This window comes from Protopterus annectens, chromosome 11.part0, assembly GCF_019279795.1.
Source record: "Protopterus annectens isolate FY-2018-M chromosome 11.part0, PAN1.0, whole genome shotgun sequence".
In the NCBI taxonomy this organism is placed as follows: Eukaryota; Metazoa; Chordata; order Ceratodontiformes; family Protopteridae; genus Protopterus; species Protopterus annectens.
Window position 1 is genome coordinate 667,848,084 of NC_056745.1, and position 15,424 is coordinate 667,863,507.

General features: G+C 46.6%; 1 protein-coding gene across 4 annotated transcripts in view; it reads right to left on the reverse strand.

Annotated features, from left to right (window-relative positions):
• The window catches only part of LOC122815541, a 704,558-nt gene that overhangs the window by 152,564 nt on the left and 536,570 nt on the right, over nucleotides 1–15,424 (reverse strand). For 3 of the 4 annotated variants that reach the window (XM_044088118.1, XM_044088119.1, XM_044088117.1), the window contains one exon: nucleotides 11,619–11,723. The exons of the other annotated variant lie outside the window; for it this stretch is intronic. In XM_044088118.1, the coding sequence (XP_043944053.1) occupies nucleotides 11,619–11,723 (105 nt within the window). The remainder of the gene's footprint in view (nucleotides 1–11,618; nucleotides 11,724–15,424) is intronic. 4 annotated transcript variants of the gene reach the window in all.

The following is a 15,424-nucleotide window of genomic DNA, read 5'->3' on the forward strand; positions in this document are numbered from 1 at the left end:
ACAGCTGCAGTCATTACAGATGGGAAGAATCCCAAAGCTAAGTAGGGGTGGCAGGCACTAAGTGGAACTAGGAGGAGCAAGGATGCCCTGCAAGACAGCTGTGGCAAATCCCGCTCTAGATTTAGAGTAAAGTGGAAGGTGATAGTGTTTGGAGAAAGTGTGCACTGAACTCCAAGTGGCTGCTTCCAAAATGTCCTTGGTAGGAACCCCCCTGAGGAAAGCTGCAGAGGTAGCTGTGGCCCTTGTGGAGTGTGATCTGATGCCTAAAGGCACAGCTTTTCCATGAAATGAGTAACAAAAGCGTATGCAGTGGGCTATCCATGTTGAGATTGTCTGTTTGGAGATGGCCTTTCCTTGAGCAGCTGTAGCATAGGACACAAAGAGTTGCTCGGATTTCCTGAATGGCTCTGTCCTGTCCAAGTAATAACGAAGTAGTCTGTGAATGTCCAAGGAATGCAGTAGCCTTTCCCCTTTGTTCTGTGGGTTAGGGTAAAAGGTAGGCAAGTGGATAGTCTGATTCAAAGCTACACTGGATACTACCTTTGGCATAAAGGTAGGGTTGGTTCGTAAGGAAACTCTGTCCTGATGGAAAATGATGAAAGGTTGCACAGCCATGAGGGCCTGTAGTTCCGAAACCCTGCGTGCTGAGGTGATAGCCAGAAGGAAGGCTGTTTTCCATGATAAGTATTGTAGTTCTGTTGAAGCAGCTGGCTCGAAGGGAGGAAGGGTCAACTTTTCCAATATGAAGTTGAGGTCGGTTTCCTTGGGGGTTTTATATTCTTTGCCCCTCTGAGGAACTGTCTTAAGAGAGGATGAGAGAATAAAGGAGGATCTGTGCTGTATTGTGCAGAAATGGCTGAAGTGTGGATTTTGATGGAGGAGAAGGAAAGTCCACTGTTTAACATCTCAGCCAAGTACTGTAAAATTTGAGGTAAATTTATTACCCAAGGATTCTGGCCCTTTTCCTGATTCCAGGCACAAAATTGTTTCCATTTGGTGGAGTAGGCTTTTCTAGTAGAAGTTCTTCTGGCCTCCAAGATGACATCCTGCACCTCCTTGGAGAGGAGGGTCTGTTGGGAAATCAAGGGATTCTCCATGCAGCTAGACTTAGGGTTTTAAGCTGGCTGTGAAGAGTCTTGAAGTTGTGCTGGGACAACAGAAGAGGCACTAGAGGTAGGATCCATGGTGGGGAATGTGTCAGGCTCTTCAGGAGCGGATACCAGTGTTGTCTTGGCCAATCTGGAGCAATGAGAATAATTTTTGGCCTCTCTGCACTGCCTTTTAATAGAACTTTGGGCAGCACAGGAAGAGGCGGAAAGGCATAGACTGTCAACGTTGCCCAATTGAAAGAAAGTGCGTCCACTTTCCAGGCCTGTGGATGATAGGTCCTTGAACAAAATTTTTTCAATTGGTAATTTCTGTGGGTAGCAAAGAGATCTATGTCTGGCTGTCCCCATGCCCGAGTTATCTTTGTGAAAACTTGAGGATGTAACTTCCATTCGTGTGGATCTGTCATATTTCTGCTTAGGCTGTCTGCCAGTGTGTTTTCCTTCCCTGGCAGGAATTGTGCCTGAAGTTGAATTTGCAATTCCAGTGCCGTGTTCCATAGGGTCATGGCTAGTCTGCACAGGGGGTATATGAATGAGTTCCCCCCTGTTTGTTTATGTACCACATCACTGTGGTGTTGTCTGTCCTTATCAATAGCTGGCCTGGATGCAGTAGGTCTTTGAAGGCCATAATAGCATTTTGCACTGCTAGCATTTCCTTTTGGTTGATGTGTAGGTGCTTCTCTTTTTGGGACCATTTTCCCTGAATGCACTGATCTGTCATGTGTGCCCCCCAGGCGTAGTCCGAGGCGTCTGTTGTGATTATTTGAGTTGCTTGAGGTACACAGAAAGGGAGACCTATGTTTCTTTGGCATGCTTGAGCCCACCACAAAAATTCCTTTTGAAGACATGGAATGAGTGGTATAATTGTTTCCAAGCTGTGGCTGTGTGGAGACCATAAGTTTTTTAGGTACCACTGAAGTTTCCTCATATGCAGCTTTGCACATGGGATCAGAAGGATGCAAGATGCCATGAATCTCAGAGCCTGCAGGACTTTCCTTGCAGTCAGCCTGGTGAAGGTTGCCACTTTGCTGAAGTATTGAGACAGTTGCCCTGGTTTGTCTGGCGTGAGGTAGGCCATCTGGGTGGTTGCATTCAAGCTGGCACCCAGGAAAATTATTTGTTGAGAGGGTATTAGTTTTGATTTCTTTTTTTGACTGTGTATCCCAGAAAGTTCAACAGTTTTATTGCAAACGCCAGGTGTTTTAGAAGTATGTCCTTGCTGTCCGCTTGGATCAGGCAGTCGTCCAGATATGGGTATATTTGTATTCCTTGAAGTCTGCATAAGGCAATTACTGATGCCAGGCATTTCGTAAACACTCTGGGCGCAGTAGATAAGCCAAAGGGCAATGCAGAGAATTGATAATGGGTTGAACCTGCAAGAAATCTGAGGTATCTTCTGCAATCTTGTCCGATAGGGACATGCAGGTATGCCTCCTTGAGTGCAGGTATGCCTCCTTGAGGTCCAATGTTACCAGCCAAGACTCCTTGCCCAGCATGGGAAGAAGCTGCTGTAATGTGAGCATCTTGAATTTTGGTACCTGTAAATATGCGTTTAGGGTGGATAGGTCTAAAATAGGTCTCCAATCTTTGTCTTTCCTTGGTACCAGGAATAGTCTGGAATAAAACCCTTGACCTTGTTCTTTTGCAGGTACCTCCTGAATCGCTTTCATGTCCATGAGAGCTGAAATTTGTTTTTGTGCCTCTGCCCTTTGATTTTGTGGCAGGTTTGGCATGCCTCTCATTTTTGGAAGGGTGTGAAAGTGGAACCTGTAGCCTCTGTCTATAATGTCCAGAATCCATTTGTCTTTTGTGACAATATGCCAATTTTTTGAGAATAATGACAGTTTCCACCCAAAGGTGCTGCCATTAAAGCTTTGCTTGGCAGGTAAAGGGGAAAGTCATTGTGTCTGCTTTCTGAATGACTGTGATCTATCTTCTCCACCTCTTGGGGTTGGTGCTTGCCACTGTCTGGCTCTGAAAAATCCTTGAGGTTGCCCTCTACCCCTTGGGCGTCTGTATCTGCCTCTGAGGTCTGTCCGTGGCTGGAAAGGACCAATTTTTTGAAGGCCAGTTTCTGCTGAAATGTGGAGATTGTACCTGCAGGAAATCTTTCACTGTTTGCATTGATTTTGCTTTTTCCTCCATTTTCTAACACCAAACAATACATCTTTTTGAAGAGGCGCATCTAGTAATTTAGCTTTGACATGATCTGGTAAGGCTTGCTCTTTGAGCCAAGCATGTCTGCGTATAACAGACCCAGTAACCGCAGCTCTACATGAGGCCTCTAAAGCATCAAAAAGTACAGTTTTGTACCTACCATAAATGTAGATGTCCGAACTGGATAGCATCTGCAGTCATAACAACTGGGTTGTCCTGTCGTCAGGCAGCCCTTCAGTCGGCCGGATTCCAAAGTCCGGGTCCGGCTTCGGCTGATGTCGCACTTCACCCGACGCCATCTCTGTGGGTCTTCGGGTATAAAGGCATCAGCCGACGCCATTTTCCTCAGTGTTTCTTGCCCCAGATGCCAGTAGCCCTCTTGAAGGCTAAAATTTAGATAAATGCCAATGTTTCCAAAAAGATAGAAGCAAACACAAAATAAGCATGTATGCACATATATACAAACAAATACACCATAAAAGACTCCCCCCCACCAGCTAGCTATTAGGAGGGTAAACACCCTTGGAGTACCATAGAGGGGAAGGAGGGAGGGTAATCCTGACTGCAGATGCTATCCAGTTCGGACATCTACATTTATGGTAGGTACAAAACTGTACTATGTCCTTCATAGATGCATCTGCAGTCATAACAACTGGGTAGAATACCATAGCCAACAAGGGGAGGAGGATAAAACTAGATTATGGTGTGTTTAGGATCCCTTGCAGTACAGCAGTGGCAAACCCTGCTCGGGATCTGGACTATAGAGGTAAATTATAATGCTTGGCAAAAGTATGCACGGAGGTCCAAGTAGCCGCCTCAATAATGTCTTTGGTTGCCACTCCTCGTAAGAAGGCTGTGGTAGTGGCTGTTGCCCTTGTAGAATGAGGTCTTATGTTCTGTGGAATTGGTTTTCCATGGAAGGAGTAACAGAATCGTATGCAATTTCCTATCCATTTGGAGATTGCCTGTTTGGAAATAGCTTTTCCTTCCCTTCCTGTTGCATAGGCTACAAAAAGTTGGTCAGTCTTTCTGCTACTTTTTGTTCTGTCCAAGTAGTAGCGTAGCTGTCTATGTACATCCAAGGTATGCAATATTCTTTCCCGTCTGTTTTGTGGGTTGGGAAAGAAGGTAGGAAGGTGGATTGCCTGGTTTAAAGACACTCTGGATACCACCTTAGGCATAAATGTAGGATTAGTCCTCATGGACACTCTATCTTGGTGGAAGATTAGGAAGGGTTGCACTGCCATTAAGGCCTGTAGTTCTGAAACCCTCCTTGCTGAAGTAATTGCCAGTAGGAAAGCAGTTTTCCATGACAGGTGTTGTAGGTCTGCTGTTGCTGCTGGTTCAAAGGGCTGATAGTGTCAATTTTTCTAGCACAAAGTTTAAGTCCCAAGCTGGTAATGGTGGTTTCCTTGGAGGTTTTACATTCTTGATTCCTCTGAGGAACTGCCTGAGCAAAGGATGAGAAAAAACAGGTGGATCAAAGCTGTATTCTGCTGAAATAGCTGATGCATGTATCTTGATGGAGGAGTAGGACAGGCCTGAATGAAGAAGTTCGGCTAGGTACTCCAGAATGTTAGGCATATCTATGTTTGACACATCTTTTCCTCTTTCAGTACTCCAAATGACAAACCTTTTCCATTTTCCAGCATAGTTTCTTCTTGTTGAAGGTCTGCGTGCTTCAAGAATAATGTCTCTAACTCTTTGGGAAAGTTCTGGATTAGCTGCTGCTATGTGATGTTCCATGCAGTCAGTTGCAACATTTTTAGGTTTGGATGTATGATGCTGTAGTTGTTCTGAGTTAACATCAAAGGCATCAGGGGTATTGGCCACATATTGTTCCGAGACATGCTCCTCAGCAGTGGGTACCAGTGTTGTCTTGGCCAGTTTGGAGCTATCAGGATTATCCTTGGACGTTCTTCCTTGATTTTTAGTAATACCTTGTGTATCAAGGGAAGAGGTGGGAATGCATATGCTGTTAGGCCTTTCCAGCTGAAGGAGAGCGAATCCACTTTCCATGCTAGTGGGTGGAATGTCCTTGTGCAGAATTTTTTGAGCTGGTGATTGGTAGGTGATGCAAATAGATCTATCTGAGGCATTCCCCATTTCTTTGAGATGGTCTTGAAGATGTCCGGTGCAGCTTCCATTCGTGGGCATCCGATGTGGTTCTGCTTAATATGTCTGCTAGAGTATTCTCTTTTCCCGGTACAAATATTGCCTGTAACTGGATGTTGTAGCTGAGTGCTAGGGTCCACAGCTCCAAAGTCATTCTGCATAGCGGGTATGAATGAGTGCCTCCCTGTTTGTTGATGTACCACATGACTGTGGTGTTGTCTGTCCTTATCATCAACTGGCCCTCTTTGAGAAATGGTCTGAACTTTTGGATTGCCAGTTTTACTGCCAGCATTTCTTTTAGGTTGATGTGCAGGTGAAGTTGATCCTGTGTCCACAATCCTTGCACGCATTTGTCCAGCATGTGGGCCCCCCATCCTAGGTCTGAAGCGCCTGTTGTGATGGTCTGGCTTGCTTGACATCTGCGAAAGGGTAGCCCTGGGTTTGACTGGCATGCCTGAGCCCACCATAGGAACTCCTGTTTTAAGCATGGAATTAGTGGGATTTCTGTTTCTAGGCTGTGTCTGTGTTGGGACCATAAATTCTTTAGGTACCACTGTAGTTTTCTCATATGTAGTCTGGCAAGTGGAACCAAGATTATGCATGATGCCATGAAGCCCAAGGCCTGCAGTACTTTTCTTGCTGTTAACTTGTTCAGTTTTGTTAGTGCCAAGAAGTAAAGTGGGAGTTCTTTTGTTTTCCTTTGTTAGGAATGCCATCTGTTTTACTGTGTCCAATTCCGCCCAAGAATGTCCTTGTTTGGGATGGTATCAGCCTTGACTTTTGTAGATTGACTGTGTATCCCAGTGCTTGTAGCAAGTAAATGACCCTTTGTAAATCTGTTGTCAGCTTGCTTTTGTTGTCCCCTTGTAGCAGGCAGTCGCCTAGGTATGGGTAAATTTGAATTCCCTGTAGTCTGCAATGGGCGATTACTGATGCCAGGCATTTTGTGAATACTCTGGGCAGTAGATAAGCCAAAGGGCAATGCTGAGAATTGATAGTGCTCTGATCCTGCAAGAAATCTGAGGTATCTTCTGCAGATTGGTCGAATGGGGACGTGCAGGTATGCCTCCTTGAGATCTAGAGTTACCAGCCAACACTCCTTGCCCAGCATGGGAAGAAGTTGCTGTAGGGTCAGCATTTTGAATTTTGGGACAATGATGTATGTATTTAAGGCGGACAGGTCGAGAATTGGTCTCCAACTTTTTCCTTTCTTGGAACTAGGAATAGTCTGGAGTAGAACCCTTTCCTTGCTCTGCTGTTGGCACTCTTTCCACAGCTCTCATGTTTGCTAACTGCATTATCTGTTGTAGAGCCTTTGTTTTTTGATTTGGAGGTAGATTTGGCATTCCTCTTTGACTGGTAAAGTGTGGAAGTGGAACCGTAACCTTGATCTATGGTTTGTAAAATCCACTTGTCTTTTGTTATATAGTGCCAGTTCTTTGAAAATAAGGTTAATTTTCCGCCTAGAGGAGCTGCTATTTGTTCCCTGGTAGGCGGATTTAGGTTAAGTCACTGTGGTTGAGTTGATGTAGTGGCAGAGGTTGTGTCTGTGCCTCTGTTGTTACCTTGCCACTGTCGCCCTCTGTAGGCACCTCCCTGGATTGGTTTCTGCCTCTGGAACGCCTATTCCTGCCCCTTTGAGGTCTTGTGGAGTCAGGAAAGGACCAATTTTGGCAGGCCAGTTCCTGCTAAACCTTGGGGTTGAACCTGCAAGAAATCTTTAACAGTTTGAACAGATTTTGCCTTTTCTTCCATTTTCTTCATAACCTGCTGGGCAGGTGTACCAAACAAACTTGTCTTATCCATAGGAGCATCTAGCAACTTAGCTTTAACATGATCCGTAGAGCTTGCTCCTTTAGCCATGCATGCCTTCTTATCACTGTGCCAGTCATGGCTGATCTAAATGAAGCCTCCAGTGCATCATAGCCACATTTTAAGGAATGGTTACTAACCTGTTGTATGTTATTTACCATTTCTAATACATATTTCTTATCAAGAGATTCATCAGTGGTTAGCTTTTTAGTTAACTGATCAAGCATAAACTCTTGGTATTGTATCATGTGAAACTGACAATTTAAAGCTCTAGCTGAGAGAGTAGCTGAAGTGTAGACCTTTTGCCCCATCTGTCTAATGACCTTGCTTCCCTTTCTGAAGGAATAGGGTTTTTGCTATGGTCGCTACTGCCTTGGGACCCTGGGATATAGTTTCGGGTCGGCAAGTGGGGCCTTGTAAAGGTGGTGATGAGTGTCTGGCACCCTGTAAAATCTGTCTGGTTTGGCAGGGGCTGGAGGTAAAGAATCTGGTGCGGAGCAGACATCATTGAAAGCATCATCCACCACAGAGAGAACAGGAGGTATAGCTAAGGGCCTGTGCTGTGGAAGGTGCAGAAAGGTCCTAAGTCTTTTCTGGAGTCTGAAAATCCTGTTGCTGCCATTGGAACTGCTCTCGCATGGCATGTAAGGTTTCCCCAAAGGAGAATTCTTCTGGTGGGGAAGCAGCTGGAATGGATTCTTCAGCATCAGAGTCTTCAAAATTGGAGAAAGGAGCCTCTGGCTGATCAGTTATGTCTGATTCATTGGCAGACTCATCAGAGGACACTGGCTCAGGGGGCTCTGCCCTAGGTCTCTTCTCTGGGGGCTGAGAGGCCCTGTCTGGGTGAGATTGAGATCCTCTAATTAATGAAATTAAATCTTCTGCCAGAGTAAGCATTTGAGAACTAGAAGAGGGCCTGGTTGTAGGGGTTTAACAGGCACTGTTTTAGTAGTCTTTGCTGCTTTAGCCCTGGCAAGGCCTTAATGGACATGGCTGCTGGAGGCCTAGCAGCACCACGTGCTGGGGTAGAGACATCCAAGGGAATGGTGTCTGATAAGTCAGTGGCAACCACCGTAGTGGATAAAATTTCTGAGGCCGTTCAAGAGTGGCAGCAGGGGACTCAGGTGTAGGGGTAGATTCAGCTGTACTTTGCTCAGTTTTCTTGGTTTCGCCGAAACCGAGACACTCGCGGTTTGCTTAACCATGGTTTCGCCGAAACCGCGGACCGCGAGTGTCGGTCTTTATCTTTGCGTTTTTGGCAGATTGGGTAGTCGGAGGATCCGACGGCATAATGTACGCAAAATCAGAACCGAAAAACTGTTCAGCAAACTCCGACCGACGCCTAAGCGTTGCTCGGTTGAACGGGCACAGGCCGAACAGGCTGCTACGCCGCGGGCTGGGCCTAAACAAGGCAGACAATAAGAGTGGAAATCTTTATGAGGTATTTGTTTCCCACAGGTTAAACAATTATTAACTTTTCTGACATCGGCTGAGGCAAGAAAGAGTCCCCAACGGGTACTTAGCTTTAGAAGTCTTCAAGTAGTATTCGTAGAAGTAATCTCTGGATCCGACCGACCGGCACTTGCGAACAGCTTCTGCTTCGGGCGCCACGCGGCAAGAAAGACTGGGGAAAATGGCGTCGGCTGATGCCTTTATACCCGAAGACCCACAGAGATGACGTCGGGTGAAGTGCGACATCAGCCGAAGCCGGACCCGGACCTTGGAATCCGGCCGACTGAAGGGCTGCCTGACGACAGGACAACCCAGTTGTTATGACTGCAGATGCATCCATGAAGGACATCCACACTGCAAGGTATGTTTACCCACTTGCTCTGCACCATGCAACAAATCCTACAACTCTTTTAAATCTGGTTGTTCTGGTTGTGTCATTTTGCTTTTCAACTGAGATAACAAAAACTGTTGATACTTTAACATGTGGAACTGACAGTTTAATGCCCTCATGGTTAAAGTGGCCGAGGTATACACCTTTTTCCCCCACCGTTCTAAAACTCTGGAATCTCTCTCTGAAGGTAATGGGTTTTTAGCAGTAGAGGCCTCAATTCCCTTGGGACCCTGTGAAATAGTTTCTGGGTCAGCAAGTATGGCTTTTGTATAGGAACTGGTGTGAATCAGGAACCCGGTAATACCTGTCTGGAAGAATCTGGGTTGAGGCTGGCTTCTGTGTACACATCATCTAATATATCTAAAACAGGAGGGATAGCCAGGGGCCTATGCTGAGGGAACAAGAGAAAATCCCTGAGCCTTTTCTTGGAATCTGAGTAATCTTGGCCTTCCCAGTGAAAGTGTTCCCTCAAAGTATGTAGGGTTTCCCCAAAAGAGTAGTCCTCAGGGGGGAGACCGAGGGAATAGACTCCTCTGCATCAGAGTCTTCAAAAGGAGAATAGGTATAGTCCTGGTCCTCAGAATGTTCAGAGGTAATAAAGGCTTGATCTGAGGAAGGGTAGTCTTCCTCTAATCTGGGCCTTTTGTCCGAGGGGGGTTGAGAACCCCTGATAAGAGTAATCAAATCCTCAGCCATTTTGAGCATTTGTTTTTTAGGCATGGGGCCTTGAGAGGGGTTTTTGAGGTCCCTGTTTTTTGGTTTTCATGGCTGCTTTAGATTTTGTGAAAGCTTTAATAGAGAAGGAGGAAGGCCTGAAGACACTTTGAGAAATGGCAGGCCTGTCTAAACTCTGAGTTTCCCCGCCAAGAGTGGCGTCGGTATCTGTAGTAGGAATGGGGACAGAGGAGCCTGCGACCTCGGGTACTGAAGACACCGGTAATGTAGTGTCATTGGTACTCAGGGACTGCGTAGGCGCCTCGCTGAGAACCGGAGAACCAGTAGTCGGCCTTAGCGTGGTGTCAGTAGAAGTCACGGACCTCGTATGTCGGTCTTTATCTTTGCGTTTTTTACTCAAAACTGGAGTCGGAGTATCCGACAACATAATATAATTAAATTTTTTACCAAAATAGTGAAGGGCGAACTCCGCCTGAAGCTTAATAGTGCGTTTGTTGAATCTAGCACAAAAACGGCAGGCCGAGACATCGTGGTCTGGGCCTAAGCAAGGTATACAGAAAGAGTGGAAATCCTTATGCGGTATTTGCTTCCCACATGAAATGCAATTATTAACTTTGTCTGACATCGGTCTGAGGCAAGAAAAGTTTCCAACGGGTACTTAGCTTTCAAGAAGACTTCGCTGAAATATTTTCAGAAATCTCAGGAGCTGGCAGACCGGCACTTGCGAACTGCTTCTGCCGGCACCGCGCAAGAAAGACTGAAGAAGATGGCGTCGGCTGCCTCTTTTATACCCCTGCCGCACTGACGTCAGGGAAGAAGCGACGACAACCGACGCCGGACCTAGACTTTGGAATTCGGCCGACCGAGGACCCGTCTGACGGCAGGATAACCCATCTGTAATGACTGCAGCTGTATGCACGATGAACATCAGGTTTGGAACCAGTTTCTTCAGGTCTGGTGAGGGGGTCTGGATAGGACTTATTTTGGGGGTGGAGGCAGTTCAAATGTCGCAAACTACTGCAACAATGAATAATATGATGATCAAATGATCTTTGTCCTAGTGTGGATAGCCTCTGGGTAACAGCTGGGAAGGACCATGCTGCCAATGGAGACCACGGGCTCCCCACTTGGAAAATGCCCTGATAAGGCATTTTACACAAGGCAGCCAGTCACCTGTGTCTCAAGCAGTGGAAACAAGTGAGTGTGAGTGTGTGTGTGTGTGTGTGTGTGTGTGTGTGTGTGTGTGTGTGTGTGTGTGTGTGTGTGTGTGTGTGTGAGAGAGAGAGTGTGTGTGTGTGAGAGTGTGTGTGTGTGTGTGTGTGTGTGTGTGTGTGTGTGTGTGTGTGTGTGTGTGTGTGAGAGAGAGAGAGAGAGAGTGTGTGTGTGTGTGTGTGTGTGTGTGTGTGTGTGTGTGTGTGTGTGTGTGTGTGTGTCTGTGTGTCTGTGTGTGTGTGTGTGTGTGTTCCGTTCTAGATTCCAATACCTTCAGCAGACCAACTCCATCAACAGCCTAACCAGACACTCGGAAGGGATCAACATACTCCCTAAAGCAGGTGAACAAGCATGCCACCGGTGACCTTTCTCTACACACTATAAGGAGTAAGGGACAGTGCCTTCCCAGAGGTATTCATTCCCCATCTGCCTATTTCTGGGACCCATTCTTTTTTCCCTTTATATAAAATACCTTCCCTTTGACCTTTGCCACACTGGGATGACCTTGTCCTCCTCAATTCCTCCAACATACTCAACCTTCAGTAATGTTTTCTGATTTTCATCACATCTGTACTTTCTAGTAAATTTTGTTTTATTTTCATTTGTTAACAAGGGAAGAAAAACAAACACTTTATGGTTCAGCCTGGGATCACTAAAAGCAAAAACAAACAGAAAAACAGATACTTAAAAAATACCTTGTGTGTCTGTGTTTTCTGCATTTTTCAGCGCATTAACAGTCTTTTCTGCATTTTTCAGTGAATTAACTCCCTTTAACCAATCTTCTTTTTTGCTCTTGATTTCTGTAAAAGTACAAAGAATAGTAGTGTAAAACCTTACCATAACCATAGATGCCCTCCTCTTCCATGTTGCAACCCTCTGGCGACTTGTACATCGGCTTCTATACAAAAACCTCAGCTTGGCTGTTGCAGTGTGCATGGGACATCACATGTAGGGCCATAAACCAGGGGCCTTAAATGTGACGCCTGCATGCACAATCCTCAGAACTTGAAGGCCAGCAGGCAGAGAATAAGGCCCGGCAAGAGGGATGCCAGTTGTTTACAGGTGTGTGGCCCGGCAGGAGGGATGCCAGTTGTTTACAGGTGTGTGACTTGGAGTCCTACTGTAATGTAGGTAGTACAAGTAAGGAATAAGACTTGGAGGGACTGGTTGGCGGGAAGGAATACTGCAACATGGAAGAGAAGGACATCTATGGTTATGGCAAGAATTTACACAACTATTCTATGTCCCTTCTATTCCTATGTTGCAGTATTCTAGGTGTGGGAATGTACCACAGCTTAAGAGGATGTGAGGGTGGTGGTAGACAAATAGGGTTCTACAAGTCCCTGCAGGACTGCCCTGGCGAATCCTGTCCTAGCTCTGGAAACTTGGTCCAATTTGTAATGTTTGGTGAAGGTGTGGATAGTGGTCCAGGTGGCTGCTACCAAAATGGATGCTGTGTCTAGGCCTTTCATGAAGGCCCTTGAGATGGCCACAGCTCTAGTGGAATGGGCCTCGAGTCCCCTTGGGGATTCTTTCCATGGTGAGAGTAGCAGAAACAAATAGCTTTCCCGATCCAGCATGCAATGGTTTGCTTAGAGACTGCCCTGCCCAGGGCTCTGGGGTGGAAGGAGACAAAGAGCTGGTTAGCCTTTCTGATGGCCTTGGTCTTATCCAGGTAAAATCCAAGCTGTCTGTGCACATCCAAGGAGTGCAGTACCCTCTCCCCTGTGTTAGTAAATGAGGGGAAAAAGGTGGGCAGATGAATGGATTAAGAGAGAGATCACTGACGACCTTAGGCATAAAGGAAGGGTTGGTTCGCAGGGACACCATGTCTTTGTGGAAGACTGTAGGGGGGACAGGCCATTAGAGCCTGCAATTCTCACACTCTTCTGGCTGAAATGATAGCTACCAGCAGGACCATCTTCCACGTACACATCTGTAAGGAGGAAGGCCCGGGATGTTGAGTTAATTTCTCCAAGATGCAGTTAAGGTGCCAAAGTGGAGGGATAGGTTTCCTAGGTGGTCTCATGTGCAAGACCTCTTTAAAAAAGAGCTTTACATTGAGCCTGGCCAGCAAGGGAGGTTCCAGAGGCAGGTAGGCTGATATGGCCAAGAGGTGTAATTTTACAGACGAATAAGAAAAGCCATTCTTTATCAACTGACACAAGTAGTTTAGAACCAAGGGAACCTCCGCGGACATAGGGTCCCTTCCCTTTTGCAGACACCATTTTGCAAATCTTCCCCATTTAGCCAGGTAAGATTTTCTGGGGGTAGGTTTCCTTGTCTCCCTTAGGACTGAAAGCACTTCCTCTGAGTAGTGGTGTCTGAAAGGGATCAAAAGTTCATCACCCAGAGAGTCAGAGACAACATCTGTAACTGTGGGTGTAGGAGAGTTCCTTTGTCTTGTGACAGTAGGCCCACCTTGTAGGGTAACTTGAAGTGACTGCCCTTGGCTAGTTTGTGAAGTAGGGGGAAACAGTGCTGTCTTGGCCAGTAGGGAGTCACTAACAAGATTTTTGGTTTGTCCTCCTGAATTTTCAGGACGATTTTCAGAATCAGTGGGAATGGGGGGGGGGGGGGGACATAAAGGAACTTCCCCTCCTAAGAAATGCAGAAAGCATCCACTCTCCATGCTAGAGGGGAGTGGGTTTTTGAGCAGAAGTTCTGCAGTTGCCTGTTCTTGTGGGAGGCAAACCGGTCTATTTGTAGAGCACCCCACCGGTGGACTTTGTCTAAGACCACCTCCCTGCTCAGCATCCATTCGTGCTTAGGAGAGGAGGTCCTGCTCAAGAGATCTGTTTGGTGGTTGTCCTGTGAGGGGATGTAGACCACCTGCAGGACTAAGCTGAGGCGAGATTCTAAGTCCCATATCAGCAGGGATAGACTGCGCAGCTGATAGGCATTTGTTCCTCCCTGTTTTGTTTAAGTACCACATCACTGTGGTGTTGTTGGGTGACAGTTTGGAGCACCCCTGGAAACAGAAGGGGAGTGAAGGTCTTTAGAGCTAAGAAAACTGCTGTCATTTCCCTGATATCTATGTGTTTGGCCTGAAGAGAGGGATGCAATTTTTCTTGAATCCTGTAATAGGCCAGAGTTGCTCCCCAACCTGAATCTGAGGCATATGTATGCATAACTTAGGTTGGGGTGGGAGGCTGTAGTGGGACCCCTGGGTTCAGTTGCACTTGCTGGATCCACCAGCTGATTTGTTTTCAGACAGGGAAGGAGGGGGATGGCCTGCTCTAGGGGATGTAGGTGCTGGGACCAGGTGTTCTTCAGAAACCACTGCAGCTTGCACATATGCATTCTTGCCAGTGGTAGCATGGGGATGGTTGTTGCCATTAAACTCGGGAGATGAAGAAATTGCCTTGCCGTTAACCTTTTGGGATAGAAGAGCTTCCTCGAAGTATGAAGTTATAGAAGAGCTTCCTGGAAGTATGAAGTTAAAGACAGAACCTTGCCCTGAGGTACAAAGGCCTTCACTGTGTGATTCTACAGCTGAATAAAATCTTGTCCTGGTTTGAGATCAGAGAGGATCTGGGAAGGTTGATGGTAAATCCTACAGGAGGGACATGGTGAAATGTAGATGCTTCAATAGAGCATCCCTGGACATTGCCAGAATCAGGATGTCGTCCAGATAAGGGCAAATCTGTATCCTCTGAGCTCTGCAGAAGGCAATGGCTGGGGTTTGGCACTTTCTAAAGACCCTGGGGGCCGTAGATAAAGCAAAGGACAAGGCAGTAAATTGGAAATGAGAGGAAGGCCCAGAGAAATGCAGGAATTGTCCCTGGGAATTCCTGATGGGTATGTGCAGGTAGGCTTCCTTTAGGTCTAGGGTGACCATGAATGCCTTGGCTGGAATGAGAGTTAGCAGGGAGGGGAGAGAGAGCATTTTGAAAGAGGGTACCCGAAGATGAAGGTTTAGAAAGAACAGATCTAAGACGGGTCTGCACGGGGCATCTTTTTTGGGGTCCAGGAAGAGACGGGAGTAAAACCCCTTTCCTTCCTGTCCTGGAGGGACATGCTCTATGGTGCCTAGCTTTAAAAGACCTGCCAGAACTTGTGGCATGAGATGGGCCTGATTTTTGGGTAGGAAAGAGATGCCTCTTCTGGGTGGCTTCTCTTTCCAGGATAGGAAGTACCCTTTTTCTTCTCTTTCCAGGATAGGAAGTACCCTTTTTGGATAATGTTTAAGACCCACTGGTCTGAAGTGATGGACTACTAAAGGGGGAGACAGTGCGAAAGGAGGGCTGAGAGGGAGGTGGGAAAGGCAGTCACGCATTACTGGGACCTCCTCTGTCCTGAAAGGGCTGTCTGAGTTGCTGCAGTGGAACAGATGATCTGGAGTTGGTAGGTCTTCTAGCCCCTCTCCCGGACCTGGAAGAGGAGGGCTGTGGAGTAAGTCTTACAAAGGTGGCCTTAGCAGGGTAGTTCCTATAATACTTGGGTACAGGCGACACCAGCAGGTGCTTAATGTCCTGGAGTTCTTTGCTTTTTTCTTGCA